We start from the raw sequence: 19,167 nt of genomic DNA on the forward strand, positions 1-19,167 counted from the left end.
GCAGTTGTGAAGTTTAACGTTAGAAGAAATTGGTAATTTCATGGCGCAGATCAGAACCCAAATAAAAATGTAAGAAACTAAAATTGCTGAATGTTAGATCATCGTGTCAAATTTCTCGTTATTAATGTGACTTATAGAGTGTCTGGTTTAGTTCCATTATATTGTTAATAGTGTCATAAAAGTTACCTGACTTTGTTCAGAAGAGAGCTCTAAGATTTTGGGCTAATGAAATAACTGATTTAGCGGGGGTGGGAGTTGACACTTCCGTCCGTGTCACATTTTCAGTAGGGGCAGAGCCCCCCTAAAGGTCGGATCATAGAATCACTCCTGCTTTCTGGAACACTGGACCCCTCATCCGCTGAGACGGTAACACTTCCTAACACTTTATATTCAACATTGAGCATTTTAAAGCAAGTCTGAGAGCAATATGACTCAATTAAAAAGCAATGTTCTCCATTTTGATTACGAGAAACTTTTATTTTACTCCCATATGATTACTTCTACAATGAGTAATTGGACATAAACATATGTCATGAAGACTTTACAGAGTTCCTGGACATTCTTTTAATCTTTAAGTCAATGATAATAATCAAATATGTTATGAATATGTAGATCGGAAAACAAAAAATGGAACTCCACCAAATCTCCCATAAAATAAGACAATCCAGTGATTATTTAAAACTGCTTTTATTTCCCAAATACAAAGCACAAGCATTTGATAATACAGTAACACATTTTAGGATAAATGTGAGAAAATGTGAAAGTTTGTTTTCGACACTTTTTTTGTTGAGTTGTTTACAGCCTAAAACAAAATGTTCACAAAGGATGAGCAGGTCAACAGAATTAAAGTGTGCAGTAGGCAACACTTCACAAACAGCTCTAAGTATATGAGTTTTGAATTGGCACGTGCCTTCAGAAGACTTCAGACAGTTTTCACCAAATCTTTGAGCCAGGTGATGTTGAGTTATATTTTGGAAACACTGCACGACCGAGACCTCTTTGTCAAAAGCATTTTAGGTAATTGTGCACAAGCAGATGAGTACCTGAACTTGTAATGATGCAGTTCTACTCCTGGTTGAGTTTTTGTCAGGAAAAAACATGGACTTGCTTCCAATGTAAAAATATTTCCCTTAAGTTTTGATTTGTTTGTTTTTAGGCCAGCACTTGAGAATTAATTGTATTAATAATTGATCTGCTGACTGAATTCATCGTATCAAATTTGTGAGAATGACAATCCTAATTTCATGGATCCCAAAGGTTTTTGTCCAACCAATAGTCCAAAACCCAATATATGTTCAGTTTACTATCACATTAGGCAAATAAAAGCAGAAAATCCTCACAAGTGGAAAGCTGGAACAAAGGAAACCATATTGCCATATTTCCTGGAAAAATGACTTCAACAAATAATTAATTAATTATTAAAATGGTGGCAATGAATTACCTAATCGTTTCAGTTCTGGTTTCTTTTGATTACACTTTGACGGATCAGATTTAATTGGGGTTGCGAAATGAAAATACGTGATGAAGTTCCAAAGAAAATATACAAGAAACATTACTTTGCACATGATGTAAGTGAAACAAACTAGTAAATTGAACAAAATTGTAGTTATTACATGTCAGTAAAAAATCTGAATTGAACATAAATGTTGTAATCGCTTGATATGTTTTGTATCAAGACTAGTAGAGTTAATAATAATAAAAAACCCAGCTAATAAAAACTCCACATATTGCTATTGAGGTGACAGCTTTCTATGCCATTTCAATCCCCTTGTCCTGAAGAGGTGTGCCAGACTGGGGGTCTTTACTTTTCCCTGCTGCCTTCTTCTTGGGGCTCTTTTTCCTAAAGAAGTATATTAAGATACATTACAGGGGAGTCAATAACTGTAAGTAATGTTGATGTTTTTTTGTTTTATTTTTTTTATGTAAAACAAAAGACGAAGAAAAACAGGTTTACTCACTTTGACTGAACGGTCAAGACAATCACAGTTGTTAAGACGGCGGCAATAATGACAGCAAGCAGAACTCCACAGATGATTGCTGTTAAGAGGACAGATTAGCAGGATTCATGTCAGTAGATACTAAATTCAAACAAAGTGTAAAACAACATTTTTATGCAGATAGTTGCAATCATTTAGAGCCTGTGTAAAAACCAGTTTGGGATAAAGCAAACCCAACTATAACAGCAACGTGTTATGTGTGTCTACTGACCAATAGGAGTATCTGGCTCCTCCTCCTCCTCTTCCTCGCCATCATCTTAGAACCAAAACAATTACCATCAGCATGTTACAAAACATATGATTGTATCAGATTTTAACACTGACTCATTTGTTTCAAAACATGCATTAACATATTAATACATTAACATGCACAATTATCCGCAACGGAGTACATAAGACAACACATTAGTGCTCACCATGGATGCCAGCACAGGTGGAGTTGCAGCTGCCCTGGTCAAAAAATCTGTTTCCGTTTCCGATGCATCCAGTCCAAAGGAATTTTTTGCATTTGTCATGAACAGAATCGTAGTAGTATCTCAGTAACTGAGCACTGCATTTACCTACGGCCTTTTTGAAGTGGCAAGCTTTGGACACTGTGAAGAGAAAACATCATGCTCATTAGAACCATTGATACCATTGGCAGTTTATTAAAGTCTCGGGTATATTCATTCACATTTTCATCCGTCCTAAGCAGGACTGCTCTTTCCCCACTTGGTGGCGTATTGGTAACACTCATGCTGACACTGTCTTTCCTGTAGCCTCTGAACAAATAAAATCAAACAGGTGGACAAAGTTAACATCGACAGTATCTGGTTTTATTAAAATGGCACGCAAAATAGCATTTTACTTCATTTAATAAACCTGCCATTTTCCCCTTTTAATCTTGTTAAGGCAGATCTCAAGAAGCCACCCCTCCCCCTCTCTTTCAGTTGTAACCTAGAGGCTTGATGATGGTGTAGTGTTTCCTTTTATGGTCCTTTATGCCATAAAACTTCACCTCATTAGCCATTTTATGTTCCAAAGTCCTTACAACAGTCAGGAAGTACAGATTTCTTTGACTGGGTTCATCGTTTAGGCGGTCTTTGAAGTTACAGTAGACATTTTGCATATTGAAAACAGAGTTAGCGGTGAATACAGAAAAACTGTTACATCACTAGTGTTCAAAACTATCTTACCATCCGTGGGGTAGATATCCTCTGCATTGGCGGAACAGTTTCTTATGCACTCTCTTTCATTTAGAAAACGGTTGGCATTTCCTCCCATGCCTTTATATAGGAAAGGATTGCACACACCCTGGTCACGGTCATAATACAGAGCAAAGGTGAAGCTCGTTCCTTCACCTTCATCATACTGCAAATTACAGTAATCTGTTGGATGATAAAAAAAAAAGTTATACTGCTGGTTAGATAACTTTTATTTGCAAAACATGAAGCACTGTTTTTTTTACTGTGAGTATTGAGGTCAGAAAATTATTGGCTACAGAGAAAGCTGGTAAGGTGACTATTGCCATGGGTGTTTCACTGGAAATCATCAGCAAAAAAAACTAATATTTAACTAACCTCATCACCAGATACCCACTCCTTCTTTTTATGATGGCAATAAAAAGTGTCATTCATTTATGGTGCATTGTTAGTCCCGCCCTTTTTAGATTTCACAAAAGGGAAGTGGTTTCAAATGATTCTTTTGAGATCAGACTTTTTAACCCCAAATACACTTGATTTTGGAGGGAGACTACCTAACTGGCTATTCCTGGATGCTCAAAATGTGTGCTTCTCCGAACTCACAACTGTGACATGAGATGAAGCTGCAGGTTCTGCTCATCATGCTCAGACTCAGACAGAAATGATCTCACTGTTTAAAAGTGTGAAATTATAGAGAAAAGAATTATCCAGTCAGCTTGACACAATCGTTAGCTGTGTGTAAATAACATTTCCAGGAGAGTAAATGTCCGGTAATACCAACTGTTCTTCTTCTTTGGTCAAAGCTAAGGACAATCATTGTTGACTTGTTGCATTGTTGGCAAAAAAGGCAAAATGCAATTATATTCTGTTGAGAGATGCAGGCTAGACTTACTGTATATAATTAACTGAAATGTTTTTACAACACTTTTTGTTCATCAAGTCTATTGATTTTTATTTTTGTCAGACATCACTTTTATTTTATATAATTCAGCCTATTTCTTTTAGTCTTCCGCCAACGTAACGCCATGATGCTGTGAAAGGACTGACGTTAAAACTTCTCCTTGATTCAGTTTCAGTTGAAACTAAATAATTACATTAAAGTAAAACACATTGACAATCATATACAAGATACGTAAAACCCAATATTTTTGCAGTAATTTAAAAACAAAACCGCAATACAAACAGCTAACACATTTTTCACTAAAGCTGAGCCTGTGTATTCAATAGTAAACCTCTGTCCTAAACCGTTGATTACGGTTTTAAATTAAGGAGAAAACAGTTTGATGTACCTGGAGGATTCGTATGGCTGACGTCGAATGCAGAAAATGCGATCCCCAACAACAACAGGTGCTTCATCTTGCTGCTTGTCTTTGTCCTCTCTTTGCTGGAATGAGTGAGGGTTGTAAACTACAGTGGGAGTGGGTTGTGCTCATTGACCTTTGGACTGACATTTCCCTAATTGCAATCAAAACAAAAGTTAACAGCAGGGATAGACATCTTCCTCTTTTTTATTACTTTATAACGTAAGTGTTTCTAATATGCTATATTAGGGCGTAACTACTTACATGTATGCTACATATCAATATGCATTAGTGTGTGATAATATTGCTTTGTTCGGTGTCTTGTTTGAAACACCTCACGCCTCATTCAGGGAACATTCAGACTGCAGTAAAACATGATACCTGCACAGAGGCAAAATACACAAATTAGCATAGATTTGCATATCACCCAACAGTTGCATTGTAGATAGTTTATAGGTTATTTTTTGTCATTTTATGGAGCATGTTATGTTATGTATCAAAACTGAGACTACCTGAAGTTATTTAAATAACTGCAAATACAACCAAGAGAGCATGTTTAGAAACTTAAAATCCTCCTGCCATAGAGTTAGGCCAGGAAGTTACTCTATCCTCTTATTTTGGCTGAAATAAGTCTGCTTTATTCTCCCATTGTAAGGCTTTCATCTTTAATGTTTAATAGCCTAATCCTCCTCATGAGCCAAGTTAAAAGAAAGAAACTAATTGTAATTATTTAGTCTTCTACGTCTAAGTAAGCTAGATAGATAGATAGAATAGTTGTTGCTTTTAATTTTGATTTTTAAGTTTACACATTGCACTTTTTCAAGTTGCATAAATAGCCTACCGTGATAGGCTGTAATATAAAATCATGCTTGTACCTTTAATTAAGATTTACGGTGAGCACAGAAACTTTCCCCCCTAAAATGATGAATGTGAAAATAAATTCGCAAAATGCATCATCACATGCTTAAAGAGAAATAGGCTATCAAAAACAAGTGTTTGAGTGGAGGGTGGCCAAAATAAATTCTACATAGGCTAGAACTAAATGTATCAGTGTATATAATTTAACTTCGACATTTGGACCAGAGAAATTAAACAACCCAACCTTTTAACTTTGAGAAACATTTAACATGCATTTTACAGTGTTTGAGTGGGGGAACTTTATGAATGTCATATTTTCACAGTCAAGCCATTTTGCTAAAGGGTGACAAATATAGATAGTTTAGCACAAACAGGTTGCTACTTTGTAGTGTGCAGGTCTTATAGAGACCACCTCACCTGTCAAGACATGGTCAACACATCTGTCTATGTTTGTCACAAAATAAGAAGGCTCGCATATTTCTGTGTAACACCGTGGCACGTGCTTGCCTCGCAGTTTACCGCATCTTTCGTCCGCCGGGAGCTCGAGCTGACTTCGCTTGGATGCGGACGCCGCCGTTGAGCTGTCACTTTCCGGTGACCAAACAACTCTGGAGGTTGGTTATGTTGTTGCTCTGACGTCAGCGTGAGCGACAATGGAGATGACAACAGGAGTAGAGTCTATAAAAGTCGGTTTGAAGACTGGCGTTCTAGTGCTCCAAGCTTCTGCTTTGCACCGGGTTCACATCAGACGTCTGCATGAGGGAGGGCTGAGGGGATCAACATGCACTTTCTGAGTTTCACACCCATCGTCTTACTACAGCTGACTTTCCTCTCTGTACTGCATGGTAAGTGTAAAATATAGCCTGGGATGCAGATACTTTGGATGCAGTTTTAGATGTGTGTTAAATAGAAAGAAGAAAACGTTTGGGCCGTTTTAACACTTGGCAAGCCCTTGAGCAGAAAAGATGCTTCATGCTCCATGGCAGGTGTCTCCATCCACCTGCTGCACTAACTCTTTCTAAGGAATGAGGGAGACACTTGTTTCTGAGATGAAATGTCTGTTCCAAATAAATGTTTTATTTTTATTTTTTATAAAATTACTATTATGCTGCATCCTGTAACATGTGTGCAAGTGTAGGCTAGTTATTCTAATAGTTTTGCATGTACATTGGGAACAAATGTTTTTTTTTTCCTGTCTTTTTCAGGTCACAAATGGAAATACAGTGGTAAGTTATATTATATTTTCCACATAATTTGTCAATAGTCGATAATAATGGATATAGCTATATATCTTGATTTTTATTTAGATACATTTACAATTTATACTTATTTAGTGCAAACCCAGTCCATGTTGGCACGTATTAGGTCTTGATCACTCACAGTAGCATACCCTTGAACCAGCATTAACCAAGTGTTAGAAGTGAGTGTTAGAATTCAATCTGATGCAACTCTCTGATTGGCAATAACTGGGAGTCAGAGAAGATGCTAATGCCGTTTTGCCCCACGGCAGTGCTTTGAGCTGACAATGCCACATAAGACCAAAGTGATGACAGCAATGCTTTCCAATTAAGAGGAAAAGCCCTCTTTGACCTTGTTTGACTTTCATAGACAACCAGCACTGACATCCCCCCGCCCCCTCATGTTATCATAGAGTTCATTACAGACTCTGTATTTACATTTTATAAGTGGCTGACTGCCTTTGTCTCAGGCCTTAAGGTCTGTGGGCAACCATAGCTATCTCTGTGCTCAGAGCATGACCTCTTGTCATTGTGTCACTGCTTCTTAAAGGTCTGTCACATTTAGGGACTGAACGTTAAACCAACAAGTAGGCAGGTGAAGCAAGTCAGTACAATTCTCTTAACTATTTCTTTAGACAAATATTAAAACACACTTTTGAATACTGGAATCATTGGTCAAACCAACTGTCCTCTTTTCAACATACATTTATAGTGTGCACATCCTTTCAAAGACACACCAGGGATATATATGAAAAGAGATACTTCCCTACACAATAATTCATGGTCAAATAATTATAGTTGGAGGAAATTATACTTATTCACATCAAACCTCTAAGAGCGGCTGATCCACTCTTTATTTAATTAAAGCATTGGCTTGGCATTAATGGGAAAATGGCCCTTTGATTCTACTTACACACCTGTTAATCTCCTCTCTGTAGAAATTTGGAAAATTGAAACAACACCTTATCAAACAATGGAACATTATTTAAGTAAATGTATAATGTATGTGTCAGTTCAGGGGAATACCTTAATGTGGTGGCAAAATAAATGATTCACCCTTTGCTGTACTTTGCCTAAATTGTGTAAATATAATCACTTGGATCTTTCCAAAAATGCATAGAGTGCATGATACTAAACAAAATACAGTAACCAAACATTCAGAAACCTGTGCTATTTTAATGGAAACAAACTTACTCAGAGCAAAAGTGGGAAGGTTTGTGATGACTACTGAGGAAAGAAATGTAATATATATATATAAATGTAATCCCTCTGGCCTCCTTCGTGGTGGATTTCATCCTCAGTTACAGTCAAACCCTCAAGATGCCTTGTCATAGTAGTCAGTAGTCTTGGGGGCGGCTAGCACTTTCTGGTGACGGGGCACGGCTGAGTCATACAATTTATCTCCACCTCAACACTCCACCCTCTGACAGAGGACAAAACAGTAAACCTTTACATGGGAGTACAATAACAATGTTAAGGATGATGATTACTGTAGTTTTCTCACCCGGCTCTAGGCTACTATTGTTTTTAATACAACAATTTATGTTATGTTGAACCATTTACTTAGCCAGTACAAATTTATGTAACATTATTTTTACATGAGAAAGATCCCATATATATGCGTTATGTCAAAGACTGCCAAGGGGCCACTGAAGGCCAATCTTAACGGGGCAGAGTGGGTTAACCCTCATGTTGTCCTTGGGTCAAATTTGACTAGTTTTCAGTAAATAATTTCGGCACAAAGAAATTGACCATTGAAATAAGTGCTAAAAATGTCAACAGTAAAAATATAAAAAAAAACGTTGGCAAAAACATTGAAAAAAAAAAAATCATGGTTGACACGGGTTAATTAAAATAGCAAATTAAGTGGACACTGAATAATTATTGTGACGGAGGTAACAGAAAGACTCGAATGCAAAGCTCAAATAATGATTAAGTTTATTGTAGTGCGAAATGGGAAGTGGGGAGGTAGACGCCAGTGACAGGGAAGCGCTGACGGGAAAGCTGGGGAACCTAGTGGGAGACCCGGGGGCAAAGAACCGAGGGGAAGACACCGGGGCTAGAAGCTGGTACGGAGACAGGCTGAGACAGGGCGCCGAGGGAGGGAGACCGAGGGAGGAAGCCAGCTGACCGGAGACGAGATGCAGGAGTGGTGGTGAAAACTACGAGAGAAATGACAGAAAAGGTAAGTGATCAAAGAACTCACAGATAGACTAGGTATTAAAAAAAAATAAAAAATAAAAAAAAGCTTGTAAGAGGTTCACCAAGGTAGCAGAAGCAACAATCAAGCGAGGAGTGGTCGGAGAGTCGGAGTTGGTAAACTGTGGTTGATTGCAGATGGCAGGCAGGTGCGAGCGGCGGGGAGCAGGTGATCAGAGATGGGATGCAGGTGTGTGTAGTCAGCTGGCTTCAGCAGGACAAGGAGTAAGGGAAAAACAAAACACAGCAGGGTCAAGACAAGGCAGAATAGTAGAAAACTCTGAAAAATAGAAAACAAAACAAAAACTCACGGCCAGCCGACCCCAACCACAACAAGTATAGCCATAAGAGTAAGGCCTCATGCTGCATCATTCACATTTAACCACATGCTGGCACATGGTTAATGGTGGATTTTTGTTTGATGAATTCTTGATAGATAATAAATCAGTGGCAAATACGCAGAAGCGATGAGAGCTCTGGTAAGTTCAGAGCCTTTTGTGCCATTTTCTATTTAGTTACAATGATGGTATTTGAGAGTTGATAGGGTTCATTCATTGCAAACCCTGAGCCTCACTTTATACTGAGCACCATGTTTGACAAGCTCTGCATGGATCCTCACACTTCAGTCAATATACTGAATAAAAATATCAGAAATCAAGAGCTTCCCAAATTTATTTTCTTCCGCATCATTTCTCATTAATATTTATTTTTCTCTCTTGTATGATCTCCAAGGACATTGCATCTGCAGACATACCATGGAGAGACGCCCTCATGCAGCTGAGGTCACTTTGTCAACTGCATGACTTTAACTGCAAATGTGGCAGTTTATGGTGTCCTGTGCTTTATAGAAACCTCTCATTTGGAAAGAGACAGCGTTCTCACTGTCTCTCCCCACAAACAACAGCCTGGTTCTGCTTTAGAAAGGGACAAGAGTGGAGCCACAGGCCTCTCCCATGCCGCCTTGTGCATAGATAATAATACTACACTTTGATTACAGATAAAATTCTCTATAGGCCAAGGACAAGCCCTGACCCTCTTTGGATCCATCCTCTATTCACCCTTACACTGGGACACCCTCTGCTCATTTACCCTTAAAAATAATACCGTTAACATTTAAAAAAGCCATGCATTGTATCCCTGCCAGTGCTATGAGGTGAAATACACTTCGAATGAAGGATTAGAACATAGATTAGAATATATTTAGTAACAGTGAAATAGTATAGTGAAAATTAAACATTTTTATAAGTGTTTCATTGGCAATCCTTTTTTATTGATGCTGTTGCAGGGCCAGACGGAGAGCACCACTGGGCTAACCATTATCCGTATTGTGGTGCAGCTTTTCAATCTCCAATAGACATCAGGTCAGAGCTGCTAAGGTTTGACCCAACTTTGCGTCCAATTGAGATTCAAAACTACAACCTGTCGCTCAATGAGCGGCTTACACTTGGAAATAATGGACATTCTGGTGAGTAAATAACATTATTGTTATCAACAAAATAGATTAAAGTACAGTTTGTCAAAAATATGTATTTAAAAAAACACAGGTGACAAAACTATCTATTTGTTAACTAAGCAACTGTTTTTCAAATCAAAGTGATGCACTAGTCATTGTATTCATTGGATATGGTCCCACATAAATGTGGTGGTGTCTGTTCTTGCTGTAAAGACCTAATTTATGGGTCAACCTAAAATAAATGATAGGAGGATCTTCTGCCACAGCAATTTTCCAAAATCACTCTCTTATTATCTTAGCTGCCCTTCCAGCCAAAGAAAGAGCTCCATGTTTTGTCTGGGGAAATATGAACAGAGATTAGTCATCTGTTCCCTTGCTGGGTCTGATGCACCTTAACAAAAGAAACCAGCTTAGGTTTAGTGTTTGATATCTGTACATAACACAGTCTTACATTTATTTGCCAAATATAGCAATAAGAACACAAACAACTATGCCCATGTTCCACAGAAAAAAAGTTTGGATGACTTTAGACAGATAAATATGATTATTCCACCAAATTATAGTCTGTTGAGTGATTTGGTTTTGTTTGAAGAGTTTGAGGACGTTTCAGTCAGAGAAAAGTGAGGTTGTTTGAACTGTGGCACTAAACCGCAGAGATGGCATAATTTGTTTCTTAACTGTTACTGTAAGCATGCTGTACAAATTGCTGTATATGTGAAATTTTGGTGGCAATTCCGAACAATGCATGTAGTCTCTGCCTTGTGTAATTAAACTGTTGTTTAAATTAAATGTGCAAAGACCACCAACGAAATGCTTAGGTGTGCATGCCTCAAGCATCAGCATGATGTGTGTCCGAAATAAGCTGACAAGAGGTTTTTCACTTGTAATCATTGGTCACACTGACGAACACGCGGAAAGTGCCCTGCGTCATTTCAGCATAAACTAAACATAATTACACAGATTTTGTAAAAGGACAGCACAGAGTGGACTATGCTGTCTTTCTCGTTTTAGATAAAGTTGATGTTTTTTGATACCCTGATGTTAACTGAAGTAACCCCCTACCATGCTGTGTTATGTGTGGTGGCGTGTCATGTCTTTTGAAACGCAGTGCAAATATCACTGCCCTCTAAGATGCACATCTCCAGCCTGCCTCATCGTTACACTGCAGCTCAACTTCATTTCCACTGGGGCTCCTCCAGCAGACCTGCAGGCTCTGAACACACGGTGAACAGTAAGCAGTGTGCAGCAGAGGTAAACAAAGCAAACAGCTCTTCTTGCTACTCACTATTATTGGAAAAGACGCAGGTGGACAATTTCAAGATACTTAAATAATAACATATCACTTAATATAGCACTCCATGCCATTTTGCGTGAGTACTTTAAGTACACTTTGCAAATAATACTTGACTTAATGTATTTTTTGGTGTAACATTTTAAATGATAAGATCTTGTTAGTTATCAGTGATTAAGGAGGTCTTTCACTTTTCCGCAACGTCAGGTGACAGCCTCTCTGACACCAGACAAATAATGTAATACTTTCTGGCTTAAACATTTGACATTTGACTGACAGATGAATCGGAGACACTGACTTTCTTCAAGGCTTACAGACGCTGCTTAAGCTCCAATGTTCTGCATCAGCATATCACTGTTCCAGTTCCTTGACACCGTGGCAGGCGTTCAGTTGACATCTAGTCAGACAGTTTCAGACCATGCTTATTATGCCTCTTCTACTTCCACTATTGTGTGATGACTGTGGAGTCCAATTGACTGGTTGTACATAACGCATTCAAATTAAAGTGACTTAGATCATACATCAACATATATTATTTTATAATTTAGTTACACAAACACTAAAAGGATAAGACATAATTCTAGTCAGCCTCAAGATGTACAGTATGACAGCGTGTCTTATTTCTGCAGGGTTTAGGGAGATTAGAGGGCCAGACTATTATATGCTTTGGCTTTCAACCACCTCAGGAAAATAGTGTGTGCTATTAAATGTGTCAAGCCCTGTAAGCAGTTTTCACACACTAGTTTGCTCTGTTTACTTTAGTACTTAAAGCAGACAATGAAGTTTAAAAGTAAGAGTCTCTTTTATCATATAAACCAAAATAGGTTACTTTTTAAATATAATTTGATGTCTAGTTACAGTGGGTAGAAGCTGAAATGTTTACAACCTGTGTGCTTTTATGTGACCATGCCCACGTTGCTGCACTGCCACATGTAAGTTGCTGCGGTTTGACCTGAAGTTTTGAGTGGACACGTCGAGAACATGCATCTTTTCAAGTCTCTCCAGACTCCAGAACCACAGATCCTTGATGACATGTTTTTTTGGAGGGATGAAATGATGAGAAATGGAACATTTCCCCAGAAATAGTTCAAATGTCTACCTTAACAAAGGCTGAAAATACAATTTTGTCAAATTTCCAGTGTTGCTCATGTGCTTGTGTCATAGACTTCCTGCCAATATTAACCTGAACACTACCCACTATCTACAATCCAATGCATCTACGGTGCATGGAACAGTAATAACCTTGAATCCTAGTGTCTGTTATAGTACTTTGCAAAACATTGTCCAGTGTTTCTGAAGTTTCCAAAAACTAGTGTGAGAGTGATCTACATCAAATAATCCAGACTCTTTCCAACACATCTGACGTCTATGTTACCACTTTTCTTTCCCATTGGATGTAATAAAGGAAAAAATCCCATTTTGCGGCCACTCTTCTCAAGGTTTTGACTTTTGCAACTATATGCTATTTTAGAATTTTTTTTCTTCCACAGTGTCTTTTCTTATTTCTCTTTTCTTTCACAGATGCATGTAGTGCACTTCAATTCAGACAAGTATCCCAATATGTCCTCAGCTTTAGACAAATCTGATGGCCTGGCTGTGTTGGGTGTCCTGATTGAGGTGAGACGTTGAGGGGGGTTGGGGCAAATTTGTGTGGATCAGAACCATCTAACTATGTTTGTCAAGCAGGTTGGAGACTTCAATCCGGCCTTTGAACAGTTTCTGAAGTTCATCAATGGTGTCAAATACAGGGGTAAGTCTAAAGTGATGATTATATTTTGTTTTGCCACAGTTAAAAACAAATAATGCGTATGAGAGGTGACCAATATCAGCTCTAATTCTATCTGGGTTTTGGGGTTACAAATACCTTCTCTTCTGGCAGATCAGAAAGTGCAGGTGCCCGGTTTCAACATCAGAGCGCTGCTGCCTGCACGTTTGGATGAGTATTACCGCTACGACGGGTCACTGACGACTCCTCCATGCTATCCCAGTGTCCTGTGGACAGTGTTCAGGAATCATGTAACAATATCTCGCAAACAGGTACATGATTGATTTTGTAGTAATTTGAATATGGTCTGCCCCTTTAAATGTAACCTTTATTTGTGTGTTGGTTAGGAAAAATGCAGATCTGTGCAAAACATGCTTTTGTTTTGTTGTGTCTTCTTAGTTTATGACCCTGGCAACATCCATCTACTCCTCCCATGCCCAGGAGTCAGCCCCTGTGTCTCTGAATGGCAACTACAGGAAACCACAGCTCGCAGACAGCCGAGTTGTGCTAGTATCTTTTAAGGAGGGTAAGTATGGTCTTCAAAGTGGGCTCGCTTTAATGTTTAAGGATGACTGCAAAGTTTACTTTAACATGGCAAAAGGACATGTTTGAATGACGTATGGACATATTTTCAGGGCTTTTCACACTTTGTTTGCTTTCACGTTGTCTTCCTTAATCATCTTTAAAGTTGATTGACATTGTTGAGCTTTTGGGAAAGTAGGCCATCTTTTAAACAACAGATTAACTGTACCCTCTGACATGTTTAGAGTCTGTATTTAGTCCTCCTTCAAAGGCTTTTATGTGGTTGACTGGTTTACCACTCTGTATGGTATTTAGCTCCATATTGAGTATGAATCTGCATGTTTTTTGTCATTTTCAAAGCTTCCTTCTCAGAGCTTTTCTTTTCTAATGGCACGTTTTGATACGTCATGTGGAATCCTCTGCTTTAATCTTTGACGAGGTGCATTTAACAGGCGATGGTTTGTGCTTTTAGTTTATCGCTACAAGCAGGGCTGTTGCATGCTGGCCGTGAAGGCCCAAAGTCGTTCCAAGAAATATCCCACAGGCTGGGATGTTTAACAAGCTGTGATTGGCTGTGTGTCTGATGTAGGCAGAGGACTGCAAGATACTCTTACAGTGACATCTCCACTCACTAGAAAGAAAATCGTTCAGCAACTACTGGTTGGTGACCTAGCAGACTTGGCTGATGAAGGGCTCTATCAACTCCTGCCAAGTGGCGCAGAGAAGCTTCATGCTGGCAAGAAGAAAGACCTCAGGAACCAACAGAGTAAGACTTTGGCCAAATCCAAACAACAAACGCTGAATCCGTCCCTGTGGAAAAAGAGCCAGACCAAGCCCTCTGTGGGAAAGTTCGGGCTGGCTGAAGACTCTCTGTGCTACGTCTCACTGGAGCAGAACGTTCTCCATCAGCTCAAACTGTCTCATGCTCAGACCAAGGTGGTTGAGGCTTTAAGAGATGCAGTTTTTCCTGAGCTCAACCTCAAGAGCTACCTGGACTGTAAGTCAGACATAGCACTCCCCACTATCAGACACATTCTCAGTGGACGGCCAACTGATGAGGCTTTAGAGTTAGAACACTCTCTGACAAAAGCCTTGATGAATAAGAGAAAGACTTCCACATCAATCAAGCAAAGTGTGCCAGTTACAAATTATGGCAGTTTCTCCCCTGCTACTGTTCCCAGGAAACCACACATTCTGGGTTATCCACATCCTTGGCTTTTGCCAATGGAGTGGGAAGACTAGAGAGATTCCTGAAATAGTTGCGACTCACATTATGTCACTTTCTGTAGCCGACATCTGTTGCGTGTCCCACAACAAAAGACTTGTTTTCAAGTCAGTGCTTTAAGCAGATTTTATAACGTTAAGCCTACATCAATATGTAGATTTTTGGATCTTGATGCCTGCTTTTATAATTTTACATTCTACAGTAAAAAAATGTATGGCAACATTTTTAATAGCGTACTACTGTATGCCACGTTCTGTTCTTTAATATGGTCGTTTTGGAGCTATACTAGTAATTACTGTCTTGTACAATATAGAGATGCAGCTAAACCAAAAGAATTTGCAAGAGCTTAAGAGCTTTACATTACATCCTCTCATCTGTTGCAGTTTGTTATTCTGTTCAGAAATGCCATTTTCAACAAGTTAAGATAAGAAACAGCTACTGTACAAAGGGGACTATTTTTAATAAAAGCATTTTACACAAAGTGATTAATGGCAAATTTATTCCCTGCTTTATGTCCACCTTTCACTGAACTATTCTTTTTCAGTAGCACACAGGGCTGAAGTCTGAATTGTGCCAAACTGCCTGAAATAGACTTACTGTCTCATTTAAACATTATCATAGCATATTCTTTAAACAATGTTAAGTTATATATTTAGTTCAAGACAATACAATTCTGAGATGCAGAAATTAAAGAGAGGGTTGCAGTTGCTTTAAACAACTGATGTACTGTACACAATTAACACTATGTACTGGAGGAAATGGAGAAAAACACACTCTGTTGTTTCTTGAAGCTGTCCATGTCCAGGACCCTGGTGGAGATTAGAAGAAAATACTATTTGAGAAGTAAAGCAAGCATGTGTGAATCAAAATGTTGGGAAGACAATATGGGATAATCTAAATATAGCATGTTGTACCTCCACTTACATATACACATATACAGCTGTGCAGCATGTAATAAGTAACTGACATTGTTTATGACTGACGCTATGGAACCAAGAATTTCTCATTTTCCAGCCTCGGCTTCTCCGTCGTCAAATCTCTTACTTGCATCTCTTTTAACCTCCTCGCTGGGAGAAGCGATAACACAAGGAAAGCGAGGAGACACGTTAGCATCATGAAAAGCAGACATGAATAGGGACATACCAAATATTTCCTTGCATACTTAATAATATGGTAATAGGTAGTATGGGTATTGGAATGCAGGGCTCAATAGAAAAACATTGACAGAATATTTAAAGAACATGAAAATAAAAGAATAAATGAATTTGATCAGTTAACAAAAAGCATTTCAGAAGAGTCAGGTTTAAAACTAAACCTAAAAGCTGCTTCACCGTGTTTAGTTCTGTCAGTAACCAACATCTTTCTCTCTAATTGTCTGAGAGGTCAAGCCTGACTTCTATAATAAATCTGAGATACATTGTCTGGCCACATTTAGTGATTCATAAACAAGCAGCAGTGCTTTAAAGTCAATTGTGTGGCTTACCAGAAGAGTAAGTGATTTTGGAATAATGTGTTTAGTTGTTTTGGTTTTTGGAAGAACTCTAGCAGCTGCATTTTGTACAAGCTGAAGCTGTTTAATGGTCTTTTTTTATGAAGGCCTGTAAGACCATCGTGGTGGTCAACCCTGCTGGAATTAAAAGCATGAATGAGTTTTTCTCAATCAAGTTTTTGTTCAATCATAAAGCCTCTAAGTTTGTGTTGTTTTCGCAGTCTATTAAGACACAATGTTTTTTACCAGTGTCCTTTGCTTTAGGTTCTTTTGCCTCAAGATAAGTGGCAATCTTAACTCTACCCTTCTTTTCCCCTAATACGATTCTTTGTTTTTTTGTCAGCCATGACATTTTTGAGACATTCAGTTGTTTATTTCATCAACTGGTATTGCTGCGTACAGCATTGGGAATGTGTGCCATTCGGAGCGGTCCAATTGCTTACCACCTGGAAGTATTACTTGCAGCATTCTTGAGAACTTGCTCATCCGGCATTTTTCCACTGTGTGGCATCAACTTGACTCGCCTCCACTCTACTCTACTCTAAACTTTGAGGGCCAACTATAGCAAAACTGCATGGAATATAAAAAAATCGGAAAGAATACACAGCTTGGTCTAGAGATGTTCTGTTCTAAATTTGGTGATGATTGTTCGAAAATCTGTAGGTGGAGAAGCAAAAAAACAGATTTGGGCGCATGTCAAAATGTTGTTAAATCGTTACACAAATGGGCGTTTCTGAGACTAATAGTTCTAAGGTTAAAGTAAAGTAGTGCAGCTGATTGTCAAAGCGCAACCTTCTGGCCAAACATCACATACATCACATTCAGCACTCCCCTGTGTCACCAGCATTACACCCCCCAAGTGGGAAGTAGATTGCATATTAAGGTTCTCGAGATATGTGAGGGACAGACAGACAGCCGAATAGACACTACAGACAGATTTCTTTGTTGTTTGCTTTATATATAGATGCACTGACTAAGGGACCAAAGTCATTAGATGAGAGGGCTAAGTGAATTAGGTATCATCAGCATGGCTATGGGAAAAAATCGTATTCATCATCATTAATGGTTTGTCAAAGCGGGTGCATATAAAGGTTGAAAAATAAATGCCCTAAAATCAACCCCTGGGGGACACCACAGGTCAATAATGTTGGTGTTTAGGGCTATGACCAGCTGGGATTTGGAGTGTGTGATAGTGTACCAGACAATATTATCAATTCTAGAATGTCTTAGGATTGGCTACATAGCTGGGATGATTTTACATCGTGTTGAAAAAGTTGAATAGAATCCCAAGAACAGAAGTGAGGATAACACCTCTCTGCAACACCAAGTGCATCATGTCTGAATTTCTTTGTGTTATCTTTAACACTTTTAACTTTTTTTTAGTCAGGCAGTACTATATCTGAGGTGTCTGTTCTTCTGTGAATTTCATTTTCATCTTCTTTTCTCTTTTTCTCTGTTACTTAGCTTACCTTTCTTGGATAAACACTGGTATGTTGCTTTTGGATATTTTGTGCTTCTTTCCTTCTTGTATGTTGTCTTTAACTTCACACACAGCATTGAGGGTTACTCTCTTTTGTAGGCCAACAAAGAATACATACAGTGACATAAAATAACATAATATAAACATAATTCAATTTACCTTCTCACTGTCTGGATTTGTCAACTAACTAATAACAGAAAAGGATATCATGAAAAAAAAAATCATGGCTTCAAATTTAGACAAATGTATAACCAAACTAAACCATTAATGGAATAAATGTATATACTATTGCATAGAGTAGTCTATAATACACTAGTGTGGAATATAACACCATAAATAGTTATAATACCACTAAAATGCTTGCTTTTAAAGCTTGTAATTATTTGGGTTAAATTCTTTTTTCAATTTAAAATCTTTTTTTTCCACAAAAAAATCATTAAACTACACACACATACTGTATGTGCACATGTCAAATGAAATAAATGGAGAAAAAAAGTATTATACCCTAATTATAACATAATCGTTTCTGCTTCTGTTGCTCCATGCTATGCAGGTTTACTGGTTCCCATACTGGTGGGCTCCACACTGGGACTTGTTCTCATTGTCTCTTTAATGTGCTGTATAATAAGGCAAATAAGGTAAGCAAAAGGCAAAAACAACAAAGCAAGACCACAATTATGCCGGTTGATATGCTGTTCTACACTTACCACTGCATTAAAGTGCTGTTTGTTAAACTAGACAGCTTGTCAACTTCAACATCTTTAGTAGCATCATCAAGACTTGAGATAAACACTTTGTGATTTGTTTGTCAGAGGGTTCAAACCTTGTGAACATCCCAATGTTTAAAGACATTTATATGTCTGAATCCAAGTGAACAAATGTAGAGCTTTCCATGATTTATTTTAGGTGGTGACGCCTCCATATTTATATAGGCCTATATTTATAAATTGGACAATTGCCAAGGATAGTTAACTTGTGATTATCATAACGACATCAAAGACTTTATACTGTAGGGGTGTTGTCCTCATCAGTTGAGATTTTTGGTAATGGACACTCAGTTGTGGCGCTCTTAGACATCATTGAGTGTGACGTCGCATAAATCATGCAAATCGAGCTTTGCTTTTTGCAGGACTGTTAAACAACTAGACAAACAAGATGATAAAATTGC

General features: G+C 38.3%; 2 protein-coding genes across 2 annotated transcripts; one reads left to right on the top strand and one right to left on the bottom strand.

Annotated features, from left to right (window-relative positions):
- Positions 1–668: 668 nt before the first annotated feature.
- si:dkeyp-73b11.8 (kunitz-type serine protease inhibitor bitisilin-3) lies at positions 669–4,633 on the bottom strand. Its single transcript, XM_034878203.1, has 6 exons — positions 4,468–4,633; positions 3,173–3,364; positions 2,414–2,590; positions 2,209–2,253; positions 1,959–2,037; positions 669–1,840 (listed from the first exon to the last, which is right to left on the bottom strand). The coding sequence occupies exons 1-6, from the start codon at positions 4,532–4,534 to the stop codon at positions 1,750–1,752; spliced, it is 651 nt and encodes a 216-aa protein (XP_034734094.1). The 5' UTR covers positions 4,535–4,633; the 3' UTR covers positions 669–1,749.
- A 1,142-nt stretch (positions 4,634–5,775) lies between these two features.
- Positions 5,776–15,515, top strand: ca12 (carbonic anhydrase XII). Its single transcript, XM_034878196.1, has 9 exons — positions 5,776–6,182; positions 6,543–6,563; positions 10,060–10,239; positions 11,336–11,478; positions 13,040–13,135; positions 13,205–13,268; positions 13,398–13,555; positions 13,683–13,809; positions 14,395–15,515. The coding sequence occupies exons 1-9, from the start codon at positions 6,119–6,121 to the stop codon at positions 15,045–15,047; spliced, it is 1,506 nt and encodes a 501-aa protein (XP_034734087.1). The 5' UTR covers positions 5,776–6,118; the 3' UTR covers positions 15,048–15,515.
- The last annotated feature ends 3,652 nt before the right edge of the window (positions 15,516–19,167 follow it).

Source organism: Etheostoma cragini, chromosome 8, assembly GCF_013103735.1.
Source record: "Etheostoma cragini isolate CJK2018 chromosome 8, CSU_Ecrag_1.0, whole genome shotgun sequence".
In the NCBI taxonomy this organism is placed as follows: domain Eukaryota; kingdom Metazoa; phylum Chordata; class Actinopteri; order Perciformes; family Percidae; genus Etheostoma; species Etheostoma cragini.

What these genes read in the sequence shown, in the direction of transcription:
- si:dkeyp-73b11.8 (XM_034878203.1), bottom strand. Translation starts at nt 4,534, where the DNA reads ATGAAGCACCTGTTGTTGTTGGGGATCGCATTTTCTGCATTCGACGTC. An exon ending in CAGCCATACGAATCCTCCAG is followed by an intron (nt 3,365 to 4,467) that starts GTACATCAAACT and finishes ATCATCCAACAG; the next exon opens with ATTACTGTAATTTGCAGTAT. An exon ending in CACCTGTGCTGGCATCCATG is followed by an intron (nt 2,254 to 2,413) that starts GTGAGCACTAAT and finishes TTTGGTTCTAAG; the next exon opens with ATGATGGCGAGGAAGAGGAG.
- ca12 (XM_034878196.1), top strand. Translation starts at nt 6,119, where the DNA reads ATGCACTTTCTGAGTTTCACACCCATCGTCTTACTACAGCTGACTTTC. An exon ending in TCACAAATGGAAATACAGTG is followed by an intron (nt 6,564 to 10,059) that starts GTAAGTTATATT and finishes ATGCTGTTGCAG; the next exon opens with GGCCAGACGGAGAGCACCAC. An exon ending in TAACAATATCTCGCAAACAG is followed by an intron (nt 13,556 to 13,682) that starts GTACATGATTGA and finishes GTGTCTTCTTAG; the next exon opens with TTTATGACCCTGGCAACATC.